This window comes from Salvelinus alpinus, chromosome 30, assembly GCF_045679555.1.
Source record: "Salvelinus alpinus chromosome 30, SLU_Salpinus.1, whole genome shotgun sequence".
Taxonomy (NCBI): domain Eukaryota; kingdom Metazoa; phylum Chordata; class Actinopteri; order Salmoniformes; family Salmonidae; genus Salvelinus; species Salvelinus alpinus.
Genome location: NC_092115.1, coordinates 7467742 through 7489299, shown reverse-complemented (window position 1 = coordinate 7489299; position 21558 = coordinate 7467742). Strand labels below are relative to the sequence as shown.

Here is a 21558-nt window from a genome sequence, read left to right as displayed (position 1 = left end):
GATCCTCCAAGACGTACAAATTCAACTGTAGGAGGGGAAAAAGAAGGTGAGACATGGTTTGTCTTCACATAAAAAGTTTATTTTTAAATGCTGTGTGAGATACCGCTCACTCTGTCGACTGTGGAGGAAGCACCACAGAGTCAATCATGTTTCTTGTTTCATCTCTTTCCTAGTGATCCGTCACCATGAGTACGGACGCGGAGATGCAGATCTACGGCAAGGCTGCCTTGTACCTTCGTAAACCCGAGAGGGAGAGGATGGAGGCACAAGCCATGCCGTTTGATTCAAAGAACGCCTGCTATGTGACAGATGTCAAGGAGCTGTACCTTAAGGGTTTGATCACTGGCAGGACAGAGGGAAAGTGTACTGTCAAAGTCACAAATGCTGACGGCACCAAAGTGGTGAGTCTGATCTGAAAAGTATTGAAGTTAAAAAATTATCAAAATTGTCAAAAACATGCCAAAAGATAATATGAAATCAGTAACAAAAAATAGATTAAGAAGCATTTATTTGTTCTTTTTTAAGCAGAATTTAACCTTCAAACAAACCATTTTTATTGCTGCTATTTAAAAATGTCCATGTATTTTTCAGTGGGTGATAACAAAGTAGTTTGATTAAATGTGGGTATTTTAATCAGCAAAAAGCATTGAGTAATGTCCAGTTTGATCCGTGTGTAATCTAGTTTCCTGACTGTTTCAGGATAAAGAGTTCAAAGAAGCAGACATCTACCAGATGAACCCCCCGAAGTACGACAAGATTGAGGACATGGCCATGATGACCTACCTGAATGAAGCCTCTGTGTTGTATAACCTCAAAGAGCGTTATGCAGCATGGATGATCTATGTAAGAAACCTGCATAAACATACACACATACTGTAAATTAACATAAGAAGTTCCCACATGCATGAACATGAGAAATACACACATACAGTACTACACATAAAGGAACAGTAGAAACCAAAACATACCAATACAGTAGACCCACATTAGTATACCATAGTACACCCACATCCTCACATAAATATAGGTAAAAGTCAATCTGACTTTGCTAATCGCCTAATTGGATCGCTTTCATCCAGACCTACTCTGGGCTCTTCTGTGCCACGGTGAACCCCTACAAGTGGCTCCCCGTGTACGACGAAGTCGTTGTCAACGCCTACAGAGGGAAGAAGAGGATGGAGGCTCCACCCCATATCTTCTCCGTCTCTGACAACGCCTTCCAGTTCATGATGATTGGTACGAGCTCTCATGGAGATATGGATGGATGGATGGAATCTACTGTCTTCTAGTCTAAGTTAGAACAGTCTGCTGGGAAACTCTCATTTCACTATCCTTGAATGGAAAATATTCCAAAATGAAATTCATGATGATGCTTATGAATACAATGATGTACTCCTAATGTTGATGGATTATAATAAGCAACATGTTTTTTGGTTCCAGATAAGGAGAACCAGTCCGTCCTGATTACGTAAGTTGTTTTCTATCATTTCACTTGATTAAGTGTTTCTATTCTGATATGTCGTGTGGCTTGGGTGTTATAAAATATATGACATTATGAATGGATTAGGCTCTCTGTGGTAATGACTGGGTGTTATAAAATATATGACATTATGAACGGATTAGGCTCTCTGTGGTAATGACTGGGTGTTATAAAATACATGATATTATGAATGGATTAGGCTATGCGTAACAATGACTCGATAAGTGGGAATATTTATTAATTATTTACTTATGTTAGAAAACGTGTCGGCAGTGTATTTTTCAAAGCTATTTCTTAGTGAAAGCCAATCTGACACTCAAACATGTGACTAAACCCATCTTTCTCTGTTATATAAACCAGCGGAGAATCCGGTGCAGGAAAGACTGTCAATACCAAGCGTGTCATCCAGTACTTTGCCACCATTGCAGTTTCTGGTGTCAAGAAAGAAGTAGACCCCAGCAAAATGAAGGTAACACATTTCAGTTTGGTGTTCTGTGTAAACTTTCTTTCAAGCGGTGAATCCTGTTTTAAGAAAAGTGTTTGATAGTTTCTGAGCAACTTGTGTTTGTCTCAATCAGGGGTCTCTTGAGGATCAGATCATTGCAGCTAACCCTCTGCTGGAGTCTTACGGTAATGCCAAGACAGTGAGGAACGACAACTCATCGCGCTTTGTAAGTATGAAGGGCATACTGTGGAAGTGACTTTCAATTGGAAAAAATATTTTAATAGTTCCCTATAGGTGCCATAATACCCATAAAACCTAGCGGTCAAACAGGGAAATGCTTCCAATCGTTTTTCCACCATTTATTTCTCCCATCGGGGATTTTAGCAACAGTTAAAATAAGGTTTGTGTTCCGTGTAGGCTTACCCAGGTGTGAAGTTTTTATAACCATGTAAATCAGAAAAGGTGACATTAATCAATATATTTGTCTCTATCTACTCTCAGATTTCAAAATGCTAATTAGCATCAAAGTAGACATCATGAACAACTACAAATCCCTGCAAGCTCCTGCTGGTCATCTCTAGCTGACACCTTTGCTAACAACTATTGTGTCAATTTATAACTTATACAAGACAGAATGTACCATTTAAATAAATGTAGCCAATTTATTCATTAATAAATTTAGCTAACAGTAGATAGTTTATCCAGAGATTCTGACCTTTGCCTAAATTAGGCAGTCTCGTCCAGATCATCATGGCATTTGTAGTTCTTTATGAACATTAGCAGTATATTAACATTTAATTTGTTGTGGGAAAATACAGGCAAATATATTTAGCTAAAAGTCACCTTGTCTTAGATAGATTTACATGGTTATCAAAACGACACGCTAACTACACGCTAAAATCCACTATTGGGGAAATGAATGGTGTAAAAACATTTGGAACAATTTCCCTATTTGACCGCTAGGTTTTATGGGTATTATGACTGATACTGTGGTGCTCTATAGTTTTGTCAATAGATGTTCAACAAACTGTAACTTTTCAAGGGGTTTATCAAAGTAAAATGCTAGATGTATTGAGTTGACCTTTTTCTATCCCCCATGCTGTACTACAGGGTAAATTCATCAGGATTCACTTCCAAGGTGGTAAACTGGCTAAAGCTGATATTGAGACCTGTGAGTTGGTTTTCCGTGTTTCTAAATGCTTTCCTTAAATCAAACAGAATATTTGTTGGAGATTGAATCATCAAATGTAATGTTATCTTATGTTCTCTCTCTCTCTCTCTCTCTCTCTCTCTCTCTCTCTCTCTCTCTCTCTCTCTCTCTCTCTCTCTCTCTCTCTCTCTCTCTCTCTCTCTCTCTCTCTCTCTCTCTCTCTCTCTCTCTCTCTCTCTCTCTCTCCTCTCTCTCTCTCAGACCTGCTAGAGAAGTCCAGAGTGGCCTTCCAGCTGCCCGCTGAGCGAGGCTACCATATCTTCTACCAGATGATGACCAACCACAAACCTGAGCTAGTTGGTAAGGCAAAGTACAGGTTCAGGTGAAATGATTCACACCTCCATCTGTGGAACTTATTAAAATGTTTCCTAGTCCACACTGGTAATATTATTATAATCAGTACATCCAAGGTAAGAAAGGCATCTAAACATGGGTCAGGTCTTTCAAGGTCTTTCATGGGAAAGATCAAGTAACGCACTGTGATGCACTAGTCCAGGAGCCTCAGTCCCCTCCTTTTGAAGCTCTGTATTATATACTGCATGTATCCTTGAGTCCATCTATTGAGTAAAGGAGGGAGAGATACTGTAAAGGTAGGACAGCAGAATTCTAAGAGATTTAACTGACAAGCCATTCTCCGTTGTCCACAGAAATGACGCTCATCACCACCAACCCTTACGACTTCCCCATGATCAGCCAGGGTCAGATCAGTGTGGCCAGCATCGACGACAAGGTCGAGCTGGATGCCACCGATGTGAGTGATACAAAGTTTGAACCAAACTCTAGATATGGATTGGGTAGGACCATTATACTAGTATACCATATACTAGTGTGTTGGCCAATGCTGTCATATACTAGTGTGTTGGCCAATGCTGTCATATACTAGTGTGTTGGCCAATGCTGTCATATACTAGTGTGTTGACCAATGCTGTCATATACTAGTGTGTTGGCCAAGAGCAATCATGTGGAACAGAGAAGCCAGTTAATTCTATCCATTGTTCTGGACTGAACACAGAACGGTAGTGTACTGTAACTGAGTAAACTACTGTTCAGTTCTTCACTGTTGTACTTCCTCTTTAATACCAGGATGCAATTACAATCCTGGGCTTCTCTAACGATGAGAAAATGGCCATCTACAAGCTGACAGGAGCTGTAATGCACCATGGCAACTTGAAATTCAAGCAGAAGCAGCGTGAGGAGCAGGCCGAGTCAGATGGAACAGAGGGTGAGTCCCACTCATAGACGTAAGATATGGAAAGCATTAGTCCCTTTCCCAGTCCCCAACGCAGAAATACAACACGTAAGAAGTTAATTCCACGTTAACAGAATTGTGTTGAGATTTTCATTTAAAATGTATGACAAACAAAAATCATACATTTTACAGTTTAACAAACCATGAAACTCTATGTACAATGAACACTTTCAACAATTCACACTGAACATCAAACAAAAACACATTTACAGGAAGAACTGTGCAGATGCAAAGTTTGGTAGCAAGAATTTAGTTAAAATCTCCCTCAGTTTTATCTGTGCCCACTTTTTGCAAAAACACTCTTAAATATCTGCTCTGAATTAAGATTCAACGATGTCTGCAAATAACACTGCTGGGTGATTTGAAAAGTCATAGTAAATCAATAATATAATAATCCTCTTAGCAAAAAAAATTATCTTTAATTTACAATATTTAGAAACTCTGAGAATAGAAAGGTTCAGTATTTTTGTGACGCATCACAGCACAGTTGAAAATATATGTCAAATAGAAACTGGATGGTGTTCAGAGATAGATGGGGGGGAAGCTAAAGGATGGGACTAAAAACAAACAAAAGATAAGTATTGTAAAATATCCATGAAATGTATATAGTATGTATAAGCTGGAATAAGAAGCCTGAGTCCATTAGTTTACTCCAATTAGGGGAGAGGTGGTCGGGTTAGGGGAACATAATAACTTTGGACATCACAGTACAGCACATTATAGTACAGTAGAGTAGAGTTCAGTACAGTAGAGTAGAGTATAGTTCAATACAATACAGTATAGTACAATACAGTACATTATAGAGTACTCAACTTGTGTTTTCAACTTTGTAGTGTACTGAACTATAGACTACTGTACTGTACTATACACTACTGTACTGTACTATATACTACTGTACTGAACTATACACTACTGTACTGTACTATACACTACTGTACTGTACTATACACTACTGTACTGAACTATACACTACTGTACTGAACTATACACTACTGTACTGAACTATACACTACTGTACTGTACTATATACTACTGTACTGTACTATACACTACTGTACTGAACTATACACTACTGTACTGAACTATACACTACTGTACTGAACTATACACTACTGTACTGTACTATACACTACTGTACTGAACTATACACTACTGTACTGAACTATACACTACTGTACTGAACTATATACTACTGTACTGTACTATACACTACTGTACTGTACAAAATTGTGAACCGAACTGTGGTTTATGACTACTATGATTTCCCATTGTAGCCAATTCAATTTCGTTCAAGGAATTCTGTTACTGATTAATAATTCATGAACAAAATTGATATGAGTAAAAACACGAACTAATTGGTAGGTCTACTTTTACTTGTTAATTCTGTAATGTTTAATTGTTCTCCCTCCTCATGAGGTAACAGAATTTTAAAGCACAAGACAATGTTTTTGAAACTTACAGAAGGCAGAAACATTTCTCCAAAACAAAATCTAAGTGTTGATATTAGTTGTATTTCTAATACCTTTTAAGACTTTTCCTTCCAGCTGTTTTATAAGACAACTTGTCCATCTGTTTGACCAGAAATCAAAGCGTTTGCTTATTCCTCATTTTCAGGATGGCAAATGGTAAAACATATATATATATATATAGAAAAATATAGACTCTTAGCTTTCATTTGACACCCAATTTGACATGCTCTTATGAACTTCCCATGTTGGTGCTCATTGGTCCTTTTACAGGGAAACGACCAAGACAGGCGGTGCCACATGAAAGTCAGGCAGGAAATACATTTGGAACCAAATTCCAACCTCCAGAAATGATTTGAATAATGGATGTGGGTGAAAATGAAAACTTAACCTATAAAAGACATCAGAATCAAGCGATCCGTTGTTGGTTCTCTCTCCAGTGGCTGATAAAATCGGCTACCTGCTGGGCCTGAACTCAGCTGAGTTGCTGAAGTGTCTGTGCTACCCCAGAGTGAAGGTCGGCAACGAGTACGTGACCAAGGGACAGACTGTGCCTCAGGTAGGGCGGTTAAACACAGCATCAGACATTTTCTTACTATCTGAATTATTTGAGGGACAATTGCATTGCTTTTTAAAAATACTTATGTTGTTTTTCCCAACCTTATCACTGGACATGGTCAGTATCTCATGTATTAATTTGAGGTATTATCTTTGCAGGTTTATAATGCAGTCATGGCTTTGGCCAAGTCCATCTACGAGAGGATGTTCTTGTGGATGGTCATCCGTATCAATGAGATGTTGGACACCAAGAATCCAAGGCAGTTCTATATCGGTGTGCTCGATATTGCCGGATTTGAGATCTTTGATGTGAGTCTGAGACCAGAACAAGACAATTAGTTGTGATTGAGAAGGATTACAGCCGTGTATGATGAAATGATCCCTTCTGAAATTCCATCAACAGTACAACAGCATGGAGCAGCTGTGCATCAACTTCACCAATGAGAAACTGCAACAGTTTTTCAACCACACCATGTTCGTCCTGGAACAAGAGGAGTACAAGAAGGAAGGAATCGTCTGGGCCTTCATTGACTTCGGCATGGACTTGGCTGCCTGCATTGAGCTTATTGAGAAGGTCAGTTGTCTGTAAGAATTATAATGGGATGCAACAGCAAAGCTCATAGGGAGCACATTGATAGATATTAGAATAATAGTACAACATATCTGACTGTTGAGAACTCAATAAGTTTCCTATCATGTCCCCCTAAATGAATATAATCCTATAAAATGATGTTTGCTAAAGGAATAAATGTGATCCTAAATGTAAAATCACTAATTTGATATACATCTCTTTTTGTAAAGCCATTGGGCATCTTCTCCATCCTTGAAGAGGAGTGCATGTTCCCCAAGGCTTCAGACACTACCTTCAAGAACAAGCTGAACGACCAGCATCTTGGCAAAACCAAGGCATATGAGAAGCCCAAGCCTGCCAAAGGCAAGGCAGAGGCCCACTTCTCCCTGGTGCACTACGCCGGCACTGTGGACTACAACATCACTGGCTGGCTGGAGAAGAACAAGGACCCCCTGAACGACTCAGTTATTCAGATGTACGGGAAGTCCTCAGTCAAACTGTTGGCTGCACTGTATCCCGCTGCACCACCTGAGGGTAAGACCAGCATCAAGTCAAAAGATTCAATTAAGCGATAGTTACAACTCCGACCCACATTGTCTTTAGAGCAGTGGCCACCAACCTTTTCAGAGTCAAGATCACTTTCTGAGTCAAAATGCAGGCCAAGATATCCTGCTGAGATGTTTTTTAACATGACTTGGAAAACACAAGCCTATGCAACATTCACCAATTAAAAACAGTTCTGTAGCAATGAGGTTTGTTCAGTAGGCTATAGGCCCAATATAGTATCACTGTATATAGGTTATACTGGAATGGCCCTGCCAATGTGATTCTTCTCAGACCATTTTGAAATTATATATATATATAGAAAGAAAATGGGTATATGATCACACTGGTAATAGATCATTTGTCGTATTACTTGTGATCCACAGCTGAGTGAGCATAATAGTTTCCTTTATTTTTACTGGACTGTCGGCCTGCATCTGATAGTCAGTCTGAGGGGAGGGAGGGAGCAGAGGTGATGCTGCCTCTCCCCCGACTCACTGTCCCTCCGCTCTCCCTCCCTCCTTAAAGAGAAAAGGGGACCCAGTCTTCCAGCTGATGGTGAAACTCAAGTCGCACTGCATTATTTCTGCCTCATGCACCAATTCATGTTGTTACTGCTGTGATCAGAGAAATAGTGAAATATTCCTCGATATTAAATAAGACACAAGCGTATCAGAACACTTTGCTCTTCTCATTCATTACAGCTGCAGTGCTGGTTGTAGCTAGAGTGGAAGTAGGGAGAGTTAACATTTTATGTCTCATAAAAGTGTTACACAACGTGTTTGAATAACAACTTAAACATGAACTAACTCATTAAAACAGCATCTCTCTGCTGTATTCGTTGAGTCTCTCTCTAGTCATGGTTTCAATCGTTTTTACATCTCAAAGTAGCAACTTTGTTGTGCTTCCGATTCTTCTTTTTACAATCTATGGCTCGAGGAAACTGTACAGGGATGGTGCTCTGAGCTATCTGATTGGCCAGCGGTAGGCCTATACGTGCAGTTGATTTGCTCTCAGCCTTCAGACATGAAACGGTTCAAAATCCCGATCGACCTGTTGGTGACCAATGCTTTAAATTCTTTGAATGTATCGCAATTTATCAGGGTTTTTTACTGGGATAATTTACTTATTCAATAGGTGTTATTTTGCACAATCTCATTGGCAGCATTTGCATTTGATTATCTCATTTCTAATGATCTTTAACTTATCCACATTTGAACAGATACAACCAAGAAAGGAGGCAAGAAGAAGGGTGGTTCCATGCAGACTGTGTCCTCCCAGTTCAGGGTGAGCTATTGAAATGTCTATATTCAGTCCTCCAAAAGGTGCATTGATTATCATAAATGATTTCTGAGAAAATGGTTTGTAACCCTCTTCCAGGAGAACTTACAAAAGCTGATGACCAACTTGAGGAGCACTCATCCTCACTTTGTGCGCTGCCTGATCCCCAACGAGTCAAAGACTCCAGGTACAAGAAATATTGACTTGAATATTACATCTTATCTATAGAGTATGAGTAACCTTAACAAGCCCAATCCTTTAATCTGTTAATAAGTATTAAAGAGACTTGGTTTGTTTTTCCAGGTCTGATGGAGAACTTCCTGGTTATCCACCAGCTCAGGTGTAATGGTGTTTTGGAGGGGATAAGGATCTGCAGAAAGGGCTTCCCCAGCAGAATCATCTATGCTGACTTCAAGCAGAGGTACACTCACACAAAACACAAATGCACACACAACACACAACACACACACACACACACACACAGCACACACACACACACACACACAATTCTCCAAGGGCAATCCCAGCATCAGAATAGGCTTAGCTTTTATGTAATATAACCAACCCATTACAACTTGAAATATGATAACAATGTCTCCTCATTCAGGTACAAAGTACTGAATGCCAGTGTCATCCCCGAGGGCCAGTTCATGGACAACAAGAAGGCTTCTGAGAAGCTGCTTGGGTCCATTGATATAAATCACGACGATTACAAGTTTGGACACACCAAGGTCAGTCAAATACCCCCAGCAAAAGCTGACATCCAAACACAACTTCAATGATGATTTAAACATGAACCATTCAACATCTGTCCAGTTGGTTTATCCATCCTTTCATTCCTTCTTCTTCATTTAAAGGGTCAATCTGCAGTTGCATCCATTTTTTGAATGATACATTAATGATTTGTACCCATTGATTCTGGAAGAATATAACTTATTAATGCCTCATGAGCTTAGTTCAACTGTAGAACCCAAAGTATATGCTTGTTTTACTCCAATGGTTTGTAAACTAAGTAAATGTAAACTAACACTGTATAGCCTCAAAACATGGTTCAACCTATCATGTAATAGCATGGATGGTCAGTCCTTGCATCCATACCATGTCTATTTGAGAGTGGTTACATATCTCCAGCCCCATCCTTCTCTTTTTTACTGAAAAAGGGGCAGGGAGGAATCTTTGTTAATGCTTCAACTGATGATTGACCTTTAAACTTATGAAAAAGGTGGAAAAACATTGAACAATTGTTTTCTTCAAATTCATACAAGTATATAAACTCAACTCATTATCATGTGCATTGAGTTAGAGTGGTATGGCTTCAGTTATCTGTATCTGTGTACATTATTCATCTACAACTCTGCAAGAACTTACAACTTTTAAACAAGCTATCCCATGGTTTGTTTGTTAGCATTGCATTGTTTATGTTCAAATGAATCTAGAGGTGTTGTTCCCCTGTTTTGATCCAACCCTTTCTATCTGTCACCATCTGACTGTGGTTCTAATGGCCATGTTTACCTGTGTCTCAGGTGTTCTTCAAAGCCGGTCTGCTGGGTGTCCTGGAGGAGATGAGAGATGATAAGCTGGCCGTTCTGGTCGGCATGGTCCAGGCTCTCAGCCGTGGATTCCTCATGAGAAAAGAGTTCACCAAGATGATGGAGAGGAGGTGAGGAAGAGTAGACAAAGCTTTCTGTGGACCTGCTGTATGTAATGCATTATGATCACATACTGTAAATGCTGTTTTTTACAGTTGATCAGAATGAGAAAGTAGGTCTTATAATGCTCTATTAGTGCTGCAGTTTGGGATTTGGCAAAGCTGTTCAGTTGTAATTTATATTGGTGATATTTACCCATTCATTATTAAATAACATAAAATGCCTCCTGATTTAAGCATGACCTGTCAGTCGTTGCATCTAGAACTCTGTCTATGATTTTAAGAGTTGTTCCATTTCCTTAGCTCTGTTCCTCAGCTGTATACACAAAGTGTTGGAGGGGCGGGGGGTTATTCTTCAAATCCCAGAATGTAGCTTTAAGCATGTCACTCACCATGCCACTCTATCCTCTCTGTCGACCAGAGATGCCATCTTCACCGTCCAGTACAACATCCGTTCATTCATGAATGTGAAAACCTGGCCATGGATGAAGGTGTACTTCAAGATCAAGCCCCTGCTGAAGAGCGCTGAGACTGAGAAGGAGCTGGCCAACATGAAGGAGAACTTCGACAAGATGAAGACAGACCTGGCCAAGGCTCTGGCCAAGAAGAAGGAGTTGGAGGAGAAGATGGTGTCCATGCTGCAAGAGAAGAACGACCTGGCACTCCAAGTTGCATCTGTGAGTGAGAAATGATCCTCATAAGATCATATTTTCATACACATGAATACACAAACGAGCACACATTTAATTATTCTTTAATTATTTATATTGATTTGTTTAGACTTTTTTGACGAAATCAAATCTATATTTTGATAAACAGAGTGAGGAGGATGATTTTTCTCCTGTTCTGAAATCAGGAATCAGAGAATCTGAACGATTCTGAGGAAAGGTGTGAGGGGCTCATCAAGAGCAAGATCCAGCTGGAGGCCAAACTCAAAGAGACGACAGAGAGGCTGGAGGATGAGGAGGAGATGAATGCTGAGTTGACTGCCAAGAAGAGGAAGCTGGAGGATGAGTGTTCTGAGCTGAAGAAGGACATTGATGACCTGGAGCTCACCCTGGCCAAAGTGGAGAAGGAGAAGCACGCCACTGAAAACAAGGTCTTGTGTCTTACAATAGACAGTCAAACCAAAACCATAATCAACTCAAAACATAGTTCAACAGAAATAGAATTCCAGATGTATTGTGGGTGCAGGAAAAATTAAGACACAAATAGTGGTACTCCCCACATTCATTGCATGTTCTGCTCCTACTTGTTTATGACTTCCATTCAGTACACTGGCATGGAGTACACTACCACCTAGTGTTGAATCTATAGAACAGTACTTGTTGACACATTTCTAATCTGAATTAAATGAATGCAATACATATGAAACTAAATCTCCCCTTTGTGGTGAAGTGAACAAAGACACATTTTGTTGTGGCCGTTTTCAGGTTAAAAACCTGACAGAGGAGATGGCGTCTTTGGATGAGAGTGTTGCCAAGCTGACCAAGGAGAAGAAAGCCCTCCAAGAGGCCCACCAGCAGACACTGGACGACCTGCAGTCAGAGGAGGACAAAGTCAACACTCTGACCAAGGCCAAGACCAAGCTGGAACAGCAAGTGGACGACGTGAGTGGAGTTTGACATTTTGGCCTTGATAGTATGTAAGATGTTATTATCTTCAGTTGTTTAGATTTGAACAATACATGTCTATTTTTATGTTGTAGCTTGAGGGTTCTCTGGAGCAAGAGAAGAAGGTCCGTATGGACCTTGAGAGAGCCAAGAGAAAGCTGGAGGGAGATCTGAAACTGGCCCAGGAGTCCATAATGGACCTGGAGAATGACAAGCAGCAGTCTGATGAGAAAATCAAGAAGTAAACAAACAATACCTGCCATATTGACAATAATGGTTGTTCTTGACTAATTCTTGTAATTATGAATTAGCATTTACATGATACTCTCTCTTTACTCTATCGAACCGAAACCAACTTTGCAATCGACGTGTTTGTGTTTCTTAGGAAGGAGTTTGAGACATCCCAGCTCCTCAGTAAGATTGAGGATGAGCAGTCTCTGGGAGCTCAGCTACAGAAGAAGATCAAGGAACTCCAGGTACAGTACAGGACCTCAGCTCCAGCACAGGAAACGACACACCTGAAACATTTCCCCAAAAAATATTCTGGTAGCAGACATTTTTTGCTGGTGGGTCAGTAGATTGGAAGATGTGGTTTCTTACCGTTGTGGTTTTGGTTCCCGCATGGGACACCATCTACTGAATATATTAGTGTAACTGATTTTGTATGAACACATTTTTTAAAACGTATACTATTATTGTTTTATGTATTGTAGTATTCATCAACCGTGCTCCTGCCCCCTGTTCTAGGCCCGTATTGAGGAGCTGGAGGAGGAAATTGAAGCTGAGCGTGCTGCCAGGGCTAAGGTTGAGAAGCAGAGAGCCGATCTCTCCAGGGAACTTGAGGAGATCAGCGAGAGGCTGGAGGAGGCCGGAGGCGCCACTGCTGTTCAGATTGAGATGAACAAGAAGCGTGAGGCTGAGTTCCAGAAGCTGCGTCGTGATCTTGAAGAGTCCACCCTGCAGCATGAGTCCACAGCCGCCGCTCTGCGCAAGAAGCAGGCCGACAGTGTGGCTGAGCTCGGGGAGCAGATCGACAACCTGCAGCGCGTCAAGCAGAAGCTGGAGAAGGAGAAGAGTGAGTACAAGATGGAGATTGATGACCTCTCCAGCAACATGGAGGCCATCGCCAAGGCTAAGGTGAGTAGTGATGGTTTGATCAAGCAGTGTTGAGGAGAGTCAACTACATTACCATTCAAGTGAACTGAAGTTGACAGAGGTCCCATATATAAAGTAATGATGGAACATGTTTCACTAACAGGGCAATCTGGAGAAGATGTGCCGTACTCTTGAGGACCAGCTGAGCGAGATCAAGACTAAGAATGATGAGAATGTTCGCCAGATCAACGACATCAGTGGACAGAGGGCCAGACTCCTGACAGAAAATGGTACCATCATCAACAATGAACAACAAACCAATTCTTTCTTCAGTAAAACACAATAACATGTATTGGGGGCTGTATCCATGTAGTCCAGTCCACATAGTTTCTACTGTTCTGACTTAAACTGTAATGATCGCTCTTTACAGCCATTTGTTACATTATCAGATTTAAAAAAAAATTCAGATGACTAATACTTTTGAAAAACTAGATTATTACTTATTTGATTACTTTGAAATTCAGAAATTATGTTTGGCAAAAAACACATTGACTTCGTTTTGTTTTCTCGCAAGTTTGTTAGTTCCACCTGAGCGAGTCTGACCAATAGTCAGAGACCACTATGATGACACACCACATGGGTTTGATGGATGCTTTTTGTCTGCTTCTAATGCCTCTTAATGGGAAAGTAATCCAAAAGTAACGTAAAGTAATCCGATTACATTACTGAATTTGGGTAATCCAAAAGTTACGTTACTGATTACAATTAGACAGGTAAGTAGTAACTGTAATAGATTACATTTAGAAAGTAACCTACCAAACCCTGACTATTTAACACCTAACATTGCCCTATGTTCCTGTCACGATCGCCGTCAGGGTGGAAATGACAGGACCAAGGTTCAGCATGGTGAGCGTACATTTCTTTTTATTTATGAATGTCGCCAACAAGAACAAGAACAAGAACCAACAAAACGAGCATGAAGCTGACTAGGGCTATACAGGCCACTAACACAGACAACTACCCACAACTAAGGTACCCAAAACAGGCTGCCTAAGTATGATTCCCAATCAGAGACAACGATAGACAGCTGTCCCTGATTGAGAACCATACCCGGCCAAAACATAGAAACAGAAAACATAGAAATAAGGAAACTAGAATGCCCACCCTAGTCACACCCTGGCCTAACAAAAATAGAGAATAAAAGCCTTTCTATGGCCAGGGCGTGACAGTTACCTTGAAATACATGTTCAATCTTAGAGAACAAAGACCCTATTAACAAGATGTCCCTTTGTCACTGTAGGTGAGTTTGGCCGCCAGCTGGAGGAGAAGGAATCCCTGGTGTCTCAGCTGACCAGAGGCAAACAGGCCTTCACCCAGCAGGTTGAGGAGCTGAAGAGGCAGATTGAAGAGGAGGTCAAGGTAAGGGAATTTTGAAATCCCAATGTGGCCCTCGAGACAAAATGATTGCCCACCCCTGATATAGACGGTGACTAGGCCACCCTCAGAGACTTCCACTGTCATTTGTGTTACTATCTCTCTTAGTCTTTGTATTTCTCTCTTTCTCTCGCAAAGGCTAAAAACGCACTGGCCCACGGTGTCCAGTCTGCCCGCCATGACTGTGACCTCCTGAGGGAGCAGTTTGAGGAGGAGCAAGAGGCCAAGGCAGAGCTGCAACGCGGCATGTCCAAGGCAAACTGTGAGGTGGCTCAGTGGAGGACTAAGTATGAAACTGATGCTATCCAGCGCACAGAAGAGCTGGAGGAGTCCAAGTGAGTCGCACGGAACAGCAAAACTCAAATATTGGGTGTGGATAGTGAGTGGTAGGGGGCTCAAAAAAAATGTTACGTTGATTTGTAATGTTTGTAAACCCTCTGTCATCCAACAGAAAGAAACTGGCCCAGCGTCTGCAGGAGGCTGAGGAGACTATTGAGGCGACAAACTCCAAGTGCGCCTCCCTGGAGAAGACCAAGCAGAGGCTGCAGGGAGAGGTGGAGGACCTCATGATTGACGTTGAGAGAGCCAACGCAATGGCCGCCAACCTCGACAAGAAGCAGAGGAACTTTGACAAGGTTAAAATTAATTATCCTCAACCTAGAGTGATATTTTCTGTCTGCTACATGATCTATTGTAGCATAATTGTAGCATTTTTCTGATTCCAAACTCTTCATCAAGACCTAATAAAAATCCCATGGATTCCCCAGGTTCTGGCAGAGTGGAAGCAGAAGTATGAGGAGGGTCAGGCTGAGCTGGAAGGAGCTCAGAAGGAGGTTCGCTCTATGAGCACTGAACTCTTCAAGATGAAGAACTCCTACGAGGAGGCTCTGGATCATCTGGAGACTCTGAAGAGAGAGAACAAGAACCTGCAACGTGAGCATTTGACAGCAGTTTTATTGAGCTCATGTTTAACTAGTGTAATTAACATTTCAATTTTTTCAACTTATAATTGGTATCCCTTTGAACAACCCAAAGAAGTGGGGGCAATTATATTTTCAAGACCCTATGAAGTGCTGATTAATTCATGAATCAAATTAAATTGTATTTGTCACATGCTTCATAAACAACAGGTGCTTATGGCTCTTCCTAACAATGCAGCGAGAAAACAAGGAAATAGAGAAATAATAACACGAGGAAGAAATACACAATGAGTAACGATAACTTGTCTATATACACAGATACCAGTACCGAGTCGATGTGCAGGGGTACGAGGTAATTGAGGTAGATACGTACATACAGTTAGGCATAAAGTGACTAGGCAACAGCATAGACAAATAGTAACAGCAACACGTGGTGATTTAATGCAAAAAGAGACAGATAGTTACATAGTAACCCAGACTAACTATTTAGCAGTCTTATGGCTTGGGGGTAGAAGCTGTTCAGGGTCCTGTCTGTTCCTGACTTGCTGCATCGTTACCGCTTGCCGTGAAGTAGCAGAGAGAACAGTCTATGAATTGGGTGGCTGGAGTCTTTGACACTTTTTGGGGCCTTCCCTGACACCGGCTGGTATAGAGGTCCTGGATGGCAAAGAACTCGGCCCCAATAATTATTATAATTCACTGTCAACTTCAGTGTATTGGCAATACCCACTGAAAATCTCCCAAGTCTAAACTGCTCCTGTGTTTGTGTGCAGAGGAGATTGGTGACCTGACTGAGCAGATCGGAGAGACTGGCAAGAGCATCCATGAGCTGGAGAAGGCCAAGAAGACCGTGGAGACAGAGAAGTCTGAGATCCAGACCGCTCTGGAGGAGGCTGAGGTACAAACTACAGCTGTTTGATGGGATAAGCAGTGTTAATGTGATCATTTGGATCCCCATGAGCTTTTGCAAAAGCATCAGCTACTCTTCCTGGGGTCCACACAAAACACAAAACACAACAAGTAACAAAACACTGATAGACAAGGACAGTCACACAAATGTAAAATACGATATACAAACACTACAACTAAAGTGGTACACTAGGCAACTCCAGCTACAGTCCCACGATCCCTGTATTGGTGTTTATTGTAGTCATATATATTTAATTCCTTGTGTTATACACATCCAAATGTATTGAACACAATTTGCCTGACTGCTTCTCTTTGTCCAGGGAACACTGGAGCACGAGGAATCCAAGATTCTGCGTGTGCAGCTGGAGCTGAACCAGATCAAGGGTGAGGTGGACAGGAAGCTGGCTGAGAAGGACGAGGAAATGGAGCAGATCAAGAGGAACAGCCAGAGGATGGTGGACTCCATGCAGAGCACCCTGGACTCTGAGGTCAGGAGCAGGAATGATGCCCTGAGGGTGAAGAAGAAGATGGAGGGAGACCTGAACGAGATGGAGGTCCAGCTGAGCCACTCCAACAGGCAGGCCGCTGAGGCCCAGAAACAGCTGAGGAACGTTCAGGGACAGCTCAAGGTAAAGGGACTGGGGAGAGATTTGTTTGTGAATCTGTAGAAATGAATAGAACAGAGAAATACATAGAGTTGACTAATATAGTGTAGAAAGGCAGAGATATTGAGGAAATTCTTACCAAGGAGCATTTATATCAATGACCCAATCACCTCTACTTCCACAAGTCCTAATGAACCCATGTCATTGTGAACCCCAGGATGCCCAATTGCACCTTGATGACGCTGTTCGTGCCGCAGATGACATGAAGGAGCAGGCAGCCATGGTGGAGCGCAGGAATGGTCTGATGGTGGCTGAAATCGAGGAGCTGAGAGTTGCTCTGGAGCAGACAGAGAGAGGCCGCAAAGTGGCTGAGACTGAGCTGGTAGACGCCAGTGAGCGTGTTGGACTGCTGCACTCCCAGGTATGGGTCAAAAGCCATTTCTAATGAAACTCAGCCAGGCATACCATTTCTGCCTTGTCACTTGAAAGTTCTCTTGAGAATCAAAAAAATGGTTTTACCTCCTCCAGAACACCAGCCTTCTGAACTCCAAGAAGAAGCTGGAGTCTGACCTGGTGCAGGTGCAGGGAGAGGTGGAAGACATTGTCCAGGAGGCCAGGAATGCAGAGGAGAAGGCCAAGAAGGCCATCACTGACGTGAGTCCTTATGATCTATTCAATTACATTCACTTCATTTGTATCCATGGGCCAATGGTAGCTGGGATGGTTTACCACAACAAAGATCTCAGAGGGACATTATGATTGGTGCCAATTGGTGCATAATTTAAACAAACTACGATTTCAGGCGGCCATGATGGCTGAGGAGCTGAAGAAGGAGCAGGACACCAGCTCTCACCTGGAGAGGATGAAGAAGAACCTGGAGGTCACAGTCAAGGACCTGCAGCACCGCCTGGATGAGGCTGAGAACCTGGCCATGAAGGGAGGCAAGAAGCAGCTCCAGAAACTGGAGTCCAGGGTGAGTTAACAGCAGGGTGGATTAAGGTGGATTGAAAGACTGATTGCTGGAAATGTATTTAATCATACAAATACACAGGAGCATTGTGTAATGACTTTCTCTCACAAAGGTGCGTGAGCTCGAGACTGAGGTGGAGGCTGAGCAGAGAAGAGGTGTAGATGCAGTCAAGGGAGTCCGCAAGTATGAGCGCAGAGTCAAGGAGCTCACCTACCAGGTAAGAGAAAGTACCTTCTTCCCAAACTTGACACTAACACAGACAGGTTTGTGTTTAAAACTATGGTGCATTGATTCTTTGATCTTGTCCCACAGACCGAGGAGGATAAGAAGAACGTTGCCAGACTTCAGGACCTGGTAGATAAGCTGCAGATGAAAGTCAAGGCATACAAGAGGCAGGCTGAGGAGGCGGTGAGTCACATACTTAGTCATTATACATTGGTAAACCTATTTTTTCTCCTTGTAGACATTACAAAACTTAATATCCATACAGTTTAGTTTAGGCTTTAACCAATGCCTCGCAAAGAAGAGCACTGATTGGTAGATAGGTTAGAAAAATGGCAAAGGAATAAACATTTTACGGGTATGCTTTTCATCGGCAAGTACTGGGGAGTTTTTCAGGATGAAAAAAAACAAACAAAATCCGAGAGAAAAAACAGATTCAGTCTGCTTTTCACCAGACACTGGGAGACAAATTAACCGTTCAGCTGACAATAACCTTAAACAATATCTACACTGGAGTTTCTTACCAAGAAGACAGTGAATGTTCCAGAGTGGCCTAGTAAGGAAACGAAAGGAAATGAGGAACTGTGATATCAGGTGTCGCTAAAGTTGTTCAAGGCCGAAATTCACACTGTGAATGGGAAGATTTCCATCCCATTCGCCATCCACTTCTTTCGGTGTAGGTGGAACGGGAGTGGGGGATAAACTTTGACTTGTAGAGTAAAACAGAAACGCCAAAGCCAGGCTTCTGCTTACAGCCATATTGGTCGCTAAAAGAGGCTACGAAAGCAAAACAGAAAACGAGTCTATTGTTCCGGACCTCTACAGGCCGTCGGTTGATACACTCAACTAAAAAACATTTTTTACAGCCTGTAAATGAAGATAAAATAGCTTACAGACAAATATAACTACTCACAACAAACACATTCTTTAAACAGACACACTCATCCAGAGCAATTAGGGTTAGGTGCCTTGCTCAAGGGAACACTGACAGACTCTCACCTAGTCATCTAGGGGGGTTTCAAACCAGCAACCTTTCGATTACTGGCCGTACGCTCTTAACTGTTTGGCTATCTGTGGCTCAGTATTAACTGTGGGTAGCTAACGAGAAGGATTTTGACTTATATCTGCTTGAAAAATGATGGCGAGACTTAAAAATGTCTGTCTAGCAATGATCAACATCCAAATCGACAGATCTTGAAGAATTATGAAAATATTGCACAATCCAGAGATTTACGCATAAAGACACAGCTAAAGATGTTTATAACATCTATTGACCTTGGTGGGTGAATACCTATCTAGTCCTGATATAGTGTTTTATTTTTTATTAATACAAATGTTTTTTAAATTGTTCTTCTACTTTGATTTTACAGAGTATGTTTTGTAGATTGTTGACAAAAAACTAATTTAAATCCATTTTAATCTGATTTTGCAACACAAAATGTGAAGATGTCCAAAGAGTGTGAATACTTATGATAGACACTGAATGCCCTGAAGGCAGTGGTTTGATCCCCCATTTCACCACTCATTCTCTCTGCTGGATCATCTATCCTAAATATGTCAACAAAAAGAGTACTTTAAGAAAAAAAATAATTAATTTGCTACTTGAAGCTTCAAACTTTGAATGCTGATTTTACACTCTCCTTCTCTTTTCCTCACCCAGGAGGAACAAGCCAACGGCCACATGTCTAAGTTCAGGAAGGTTCAGCATGAGCTGGAGGAGGCTGAGGAGCGTGCTGACATCGCTGAGACTCAAGTCAACAAGCTCAGAGCCAAGACCCGCGACACTGGAAAGGTACGGAGCTGCTACTAAACCTATACCTGACTCATGTTCAGATATGGCCACAACAACACCACCTATAATATAGTCTTCTCAGAGGTCAATACTGACCTTTTACACTCACTAAAATGTATTTAAGATCTCTAAGAAGCACATTTCAGGTAAAAATAGATTAATTCAAACTAAGATGGTACTTCAATATTGAAAATCAAAGCTCAGCACTGAGCATTTAATGCTTCATTCATTACATTATTTCTAACTGTACAGATATTCATATATTTAGCATGTTCATTATTAATACTCATCCATTATTTTCTTTCTTCTTACAGGGCAAAGAAGTTGCTGAATAAACAAGACCAATGTCTTACATCATTATCCCGTGTTGCATAAAATATGATTTTCATGGTGAAAATGTTTAACTTTGATTAAAAACGTGTCGGCCTACATACTCTCTTTTGTGACTGTGGACTCATTACTCAGCTAACACATGTACGCCTACATTTACACTTTTGTGACTGTGGACTCATTACTCAGCTAACACATGTACGCCTACATTTACACTTTTGTGACTTTGGAGAAGAAAAACAAAACACCGTTGGATTGTTCGTTCAAACGACTTAGTATGTCATTTGAAACGACTTCGTAAAAAAAATTGTTAAAATGAGAAAATGAGTATTTTTACAACCGAATAGTTAATTGAAAATCTAAATAGTGCTAGAGAGAGCCCAGAGCTTGTACCAGAGCGATATTGGAGTGGGAGAGAAGGCCGACACCATTTTTTATTTAATCCACTCGAAATACGCTCTGCTCCTCCTTCTACATTCGCCCACTTATACGCCCAGACATTCAAAAGCAGCCCTTCTTTAGGCTTTACTGTCAATGAATGATCATATCAATGGATGGAATCAGTGAAGGAATGGCTGCAGCAACATGACAGTCTGAGAAGCTGCAATAACAAATCAGGCATAATTAAGAAAAAAATCACAATTAAGTCGTTCCAACTACTTAGTATCTCGTTTGAACGACTTAGTATCTAATTTTAATGTATTTTTCTACTAAGTCGTTCAAACGAGAATTTGCTATTTAAATTGCCTTGGGAATCAGGTCTCCCGTTCTCAGCTTATTCATAGCATTAAATTATTGTACTTTAAAGAAGCAATCTGGGGATTCCAGCAACAAAGCGGTCACCCCAACGAAGTGATCACCCCAACGAAACGATCAACTTTTTTGGTAAACAGCTGAGGGATGAGGCTGGGAAAATGTTACCACTCAAATTCATAGTTATGGATGCAAGAACTGACCATCAATAACATTAAAGTGATTGTTTTTCTCCTCTACACTTGGAGGAATTGTCCTATATCACGTGTCAAACTCATTCCACAGAGGGCCGAGTGTCTGCGGGGTTTCGCTCCACCCTTGTACTTGATTGATGAATTAAGGTCACTAATTAGAAAGGAAATCCCTTCACTTGGTTGTCTAGGTCACTAATTAGAAAGGAAATCCCTTCACTTGGTTGTCTAGGTCACTAATTAGAAAGGAAATCCCTTCACTTGGTCGTCTAG

The 21558-nt window shown here is 41.3% G+C and overlaps 1 protein-coding gene across 1 annotated transcript; it reads left to right on the top strand.

Moving 5' to 3' along the window:
* Positions 1–20444, top strand: LOC139559597 (myosin heavy chain, fast skeletal muscle-like). Its single transcript, XM_071375728.1, has 40 exons — positions 1–46; positions 174–401; positions 700–843; positions 1080–1236; positions 1441–1468; positions 1841–1949; positions 2059–2151; positions 3036–3096; positions 3337–3435; positions 3783–3886; positions 4219–4357; positions 6291–6409; positions 6568–6717; positions 6812–6982; positions 7210–7513; positions 8745–8809; positions 8903–8990; positions 9107–9224; positions 9411–9534; positions 10327–10463; positions 10873–11128; positions 11308–11550; positions 11885–12061; positions 12160–12305; positions 12450–12540; positions 12812–13201; positions 13323–13449; positions 14460–14578; positions 14732–14928; positions 15045–15228; positions 15361–15526; positions 16287–16411; positions 16743–17051; positions 17245–17448; positions 17556–17681; positions 17830–18000; positions 18110–18214; positions 18310–18405; positions 19880–20011; positions 20326–20444. Exons 2-40 carry the CDS (start codon positions 186–188, stop codon positions 20344–20346), a joined length of 5811 nt encoding a protein of 1936 aa, XP_071231829.1. The 5' UTR covers positions 1–46; positions 174–185; the 3' UTR covers positions 20347–20444.
* The last annotated feature ends 1114 nt before the right edge of the window (positions 20445–21558 follow it).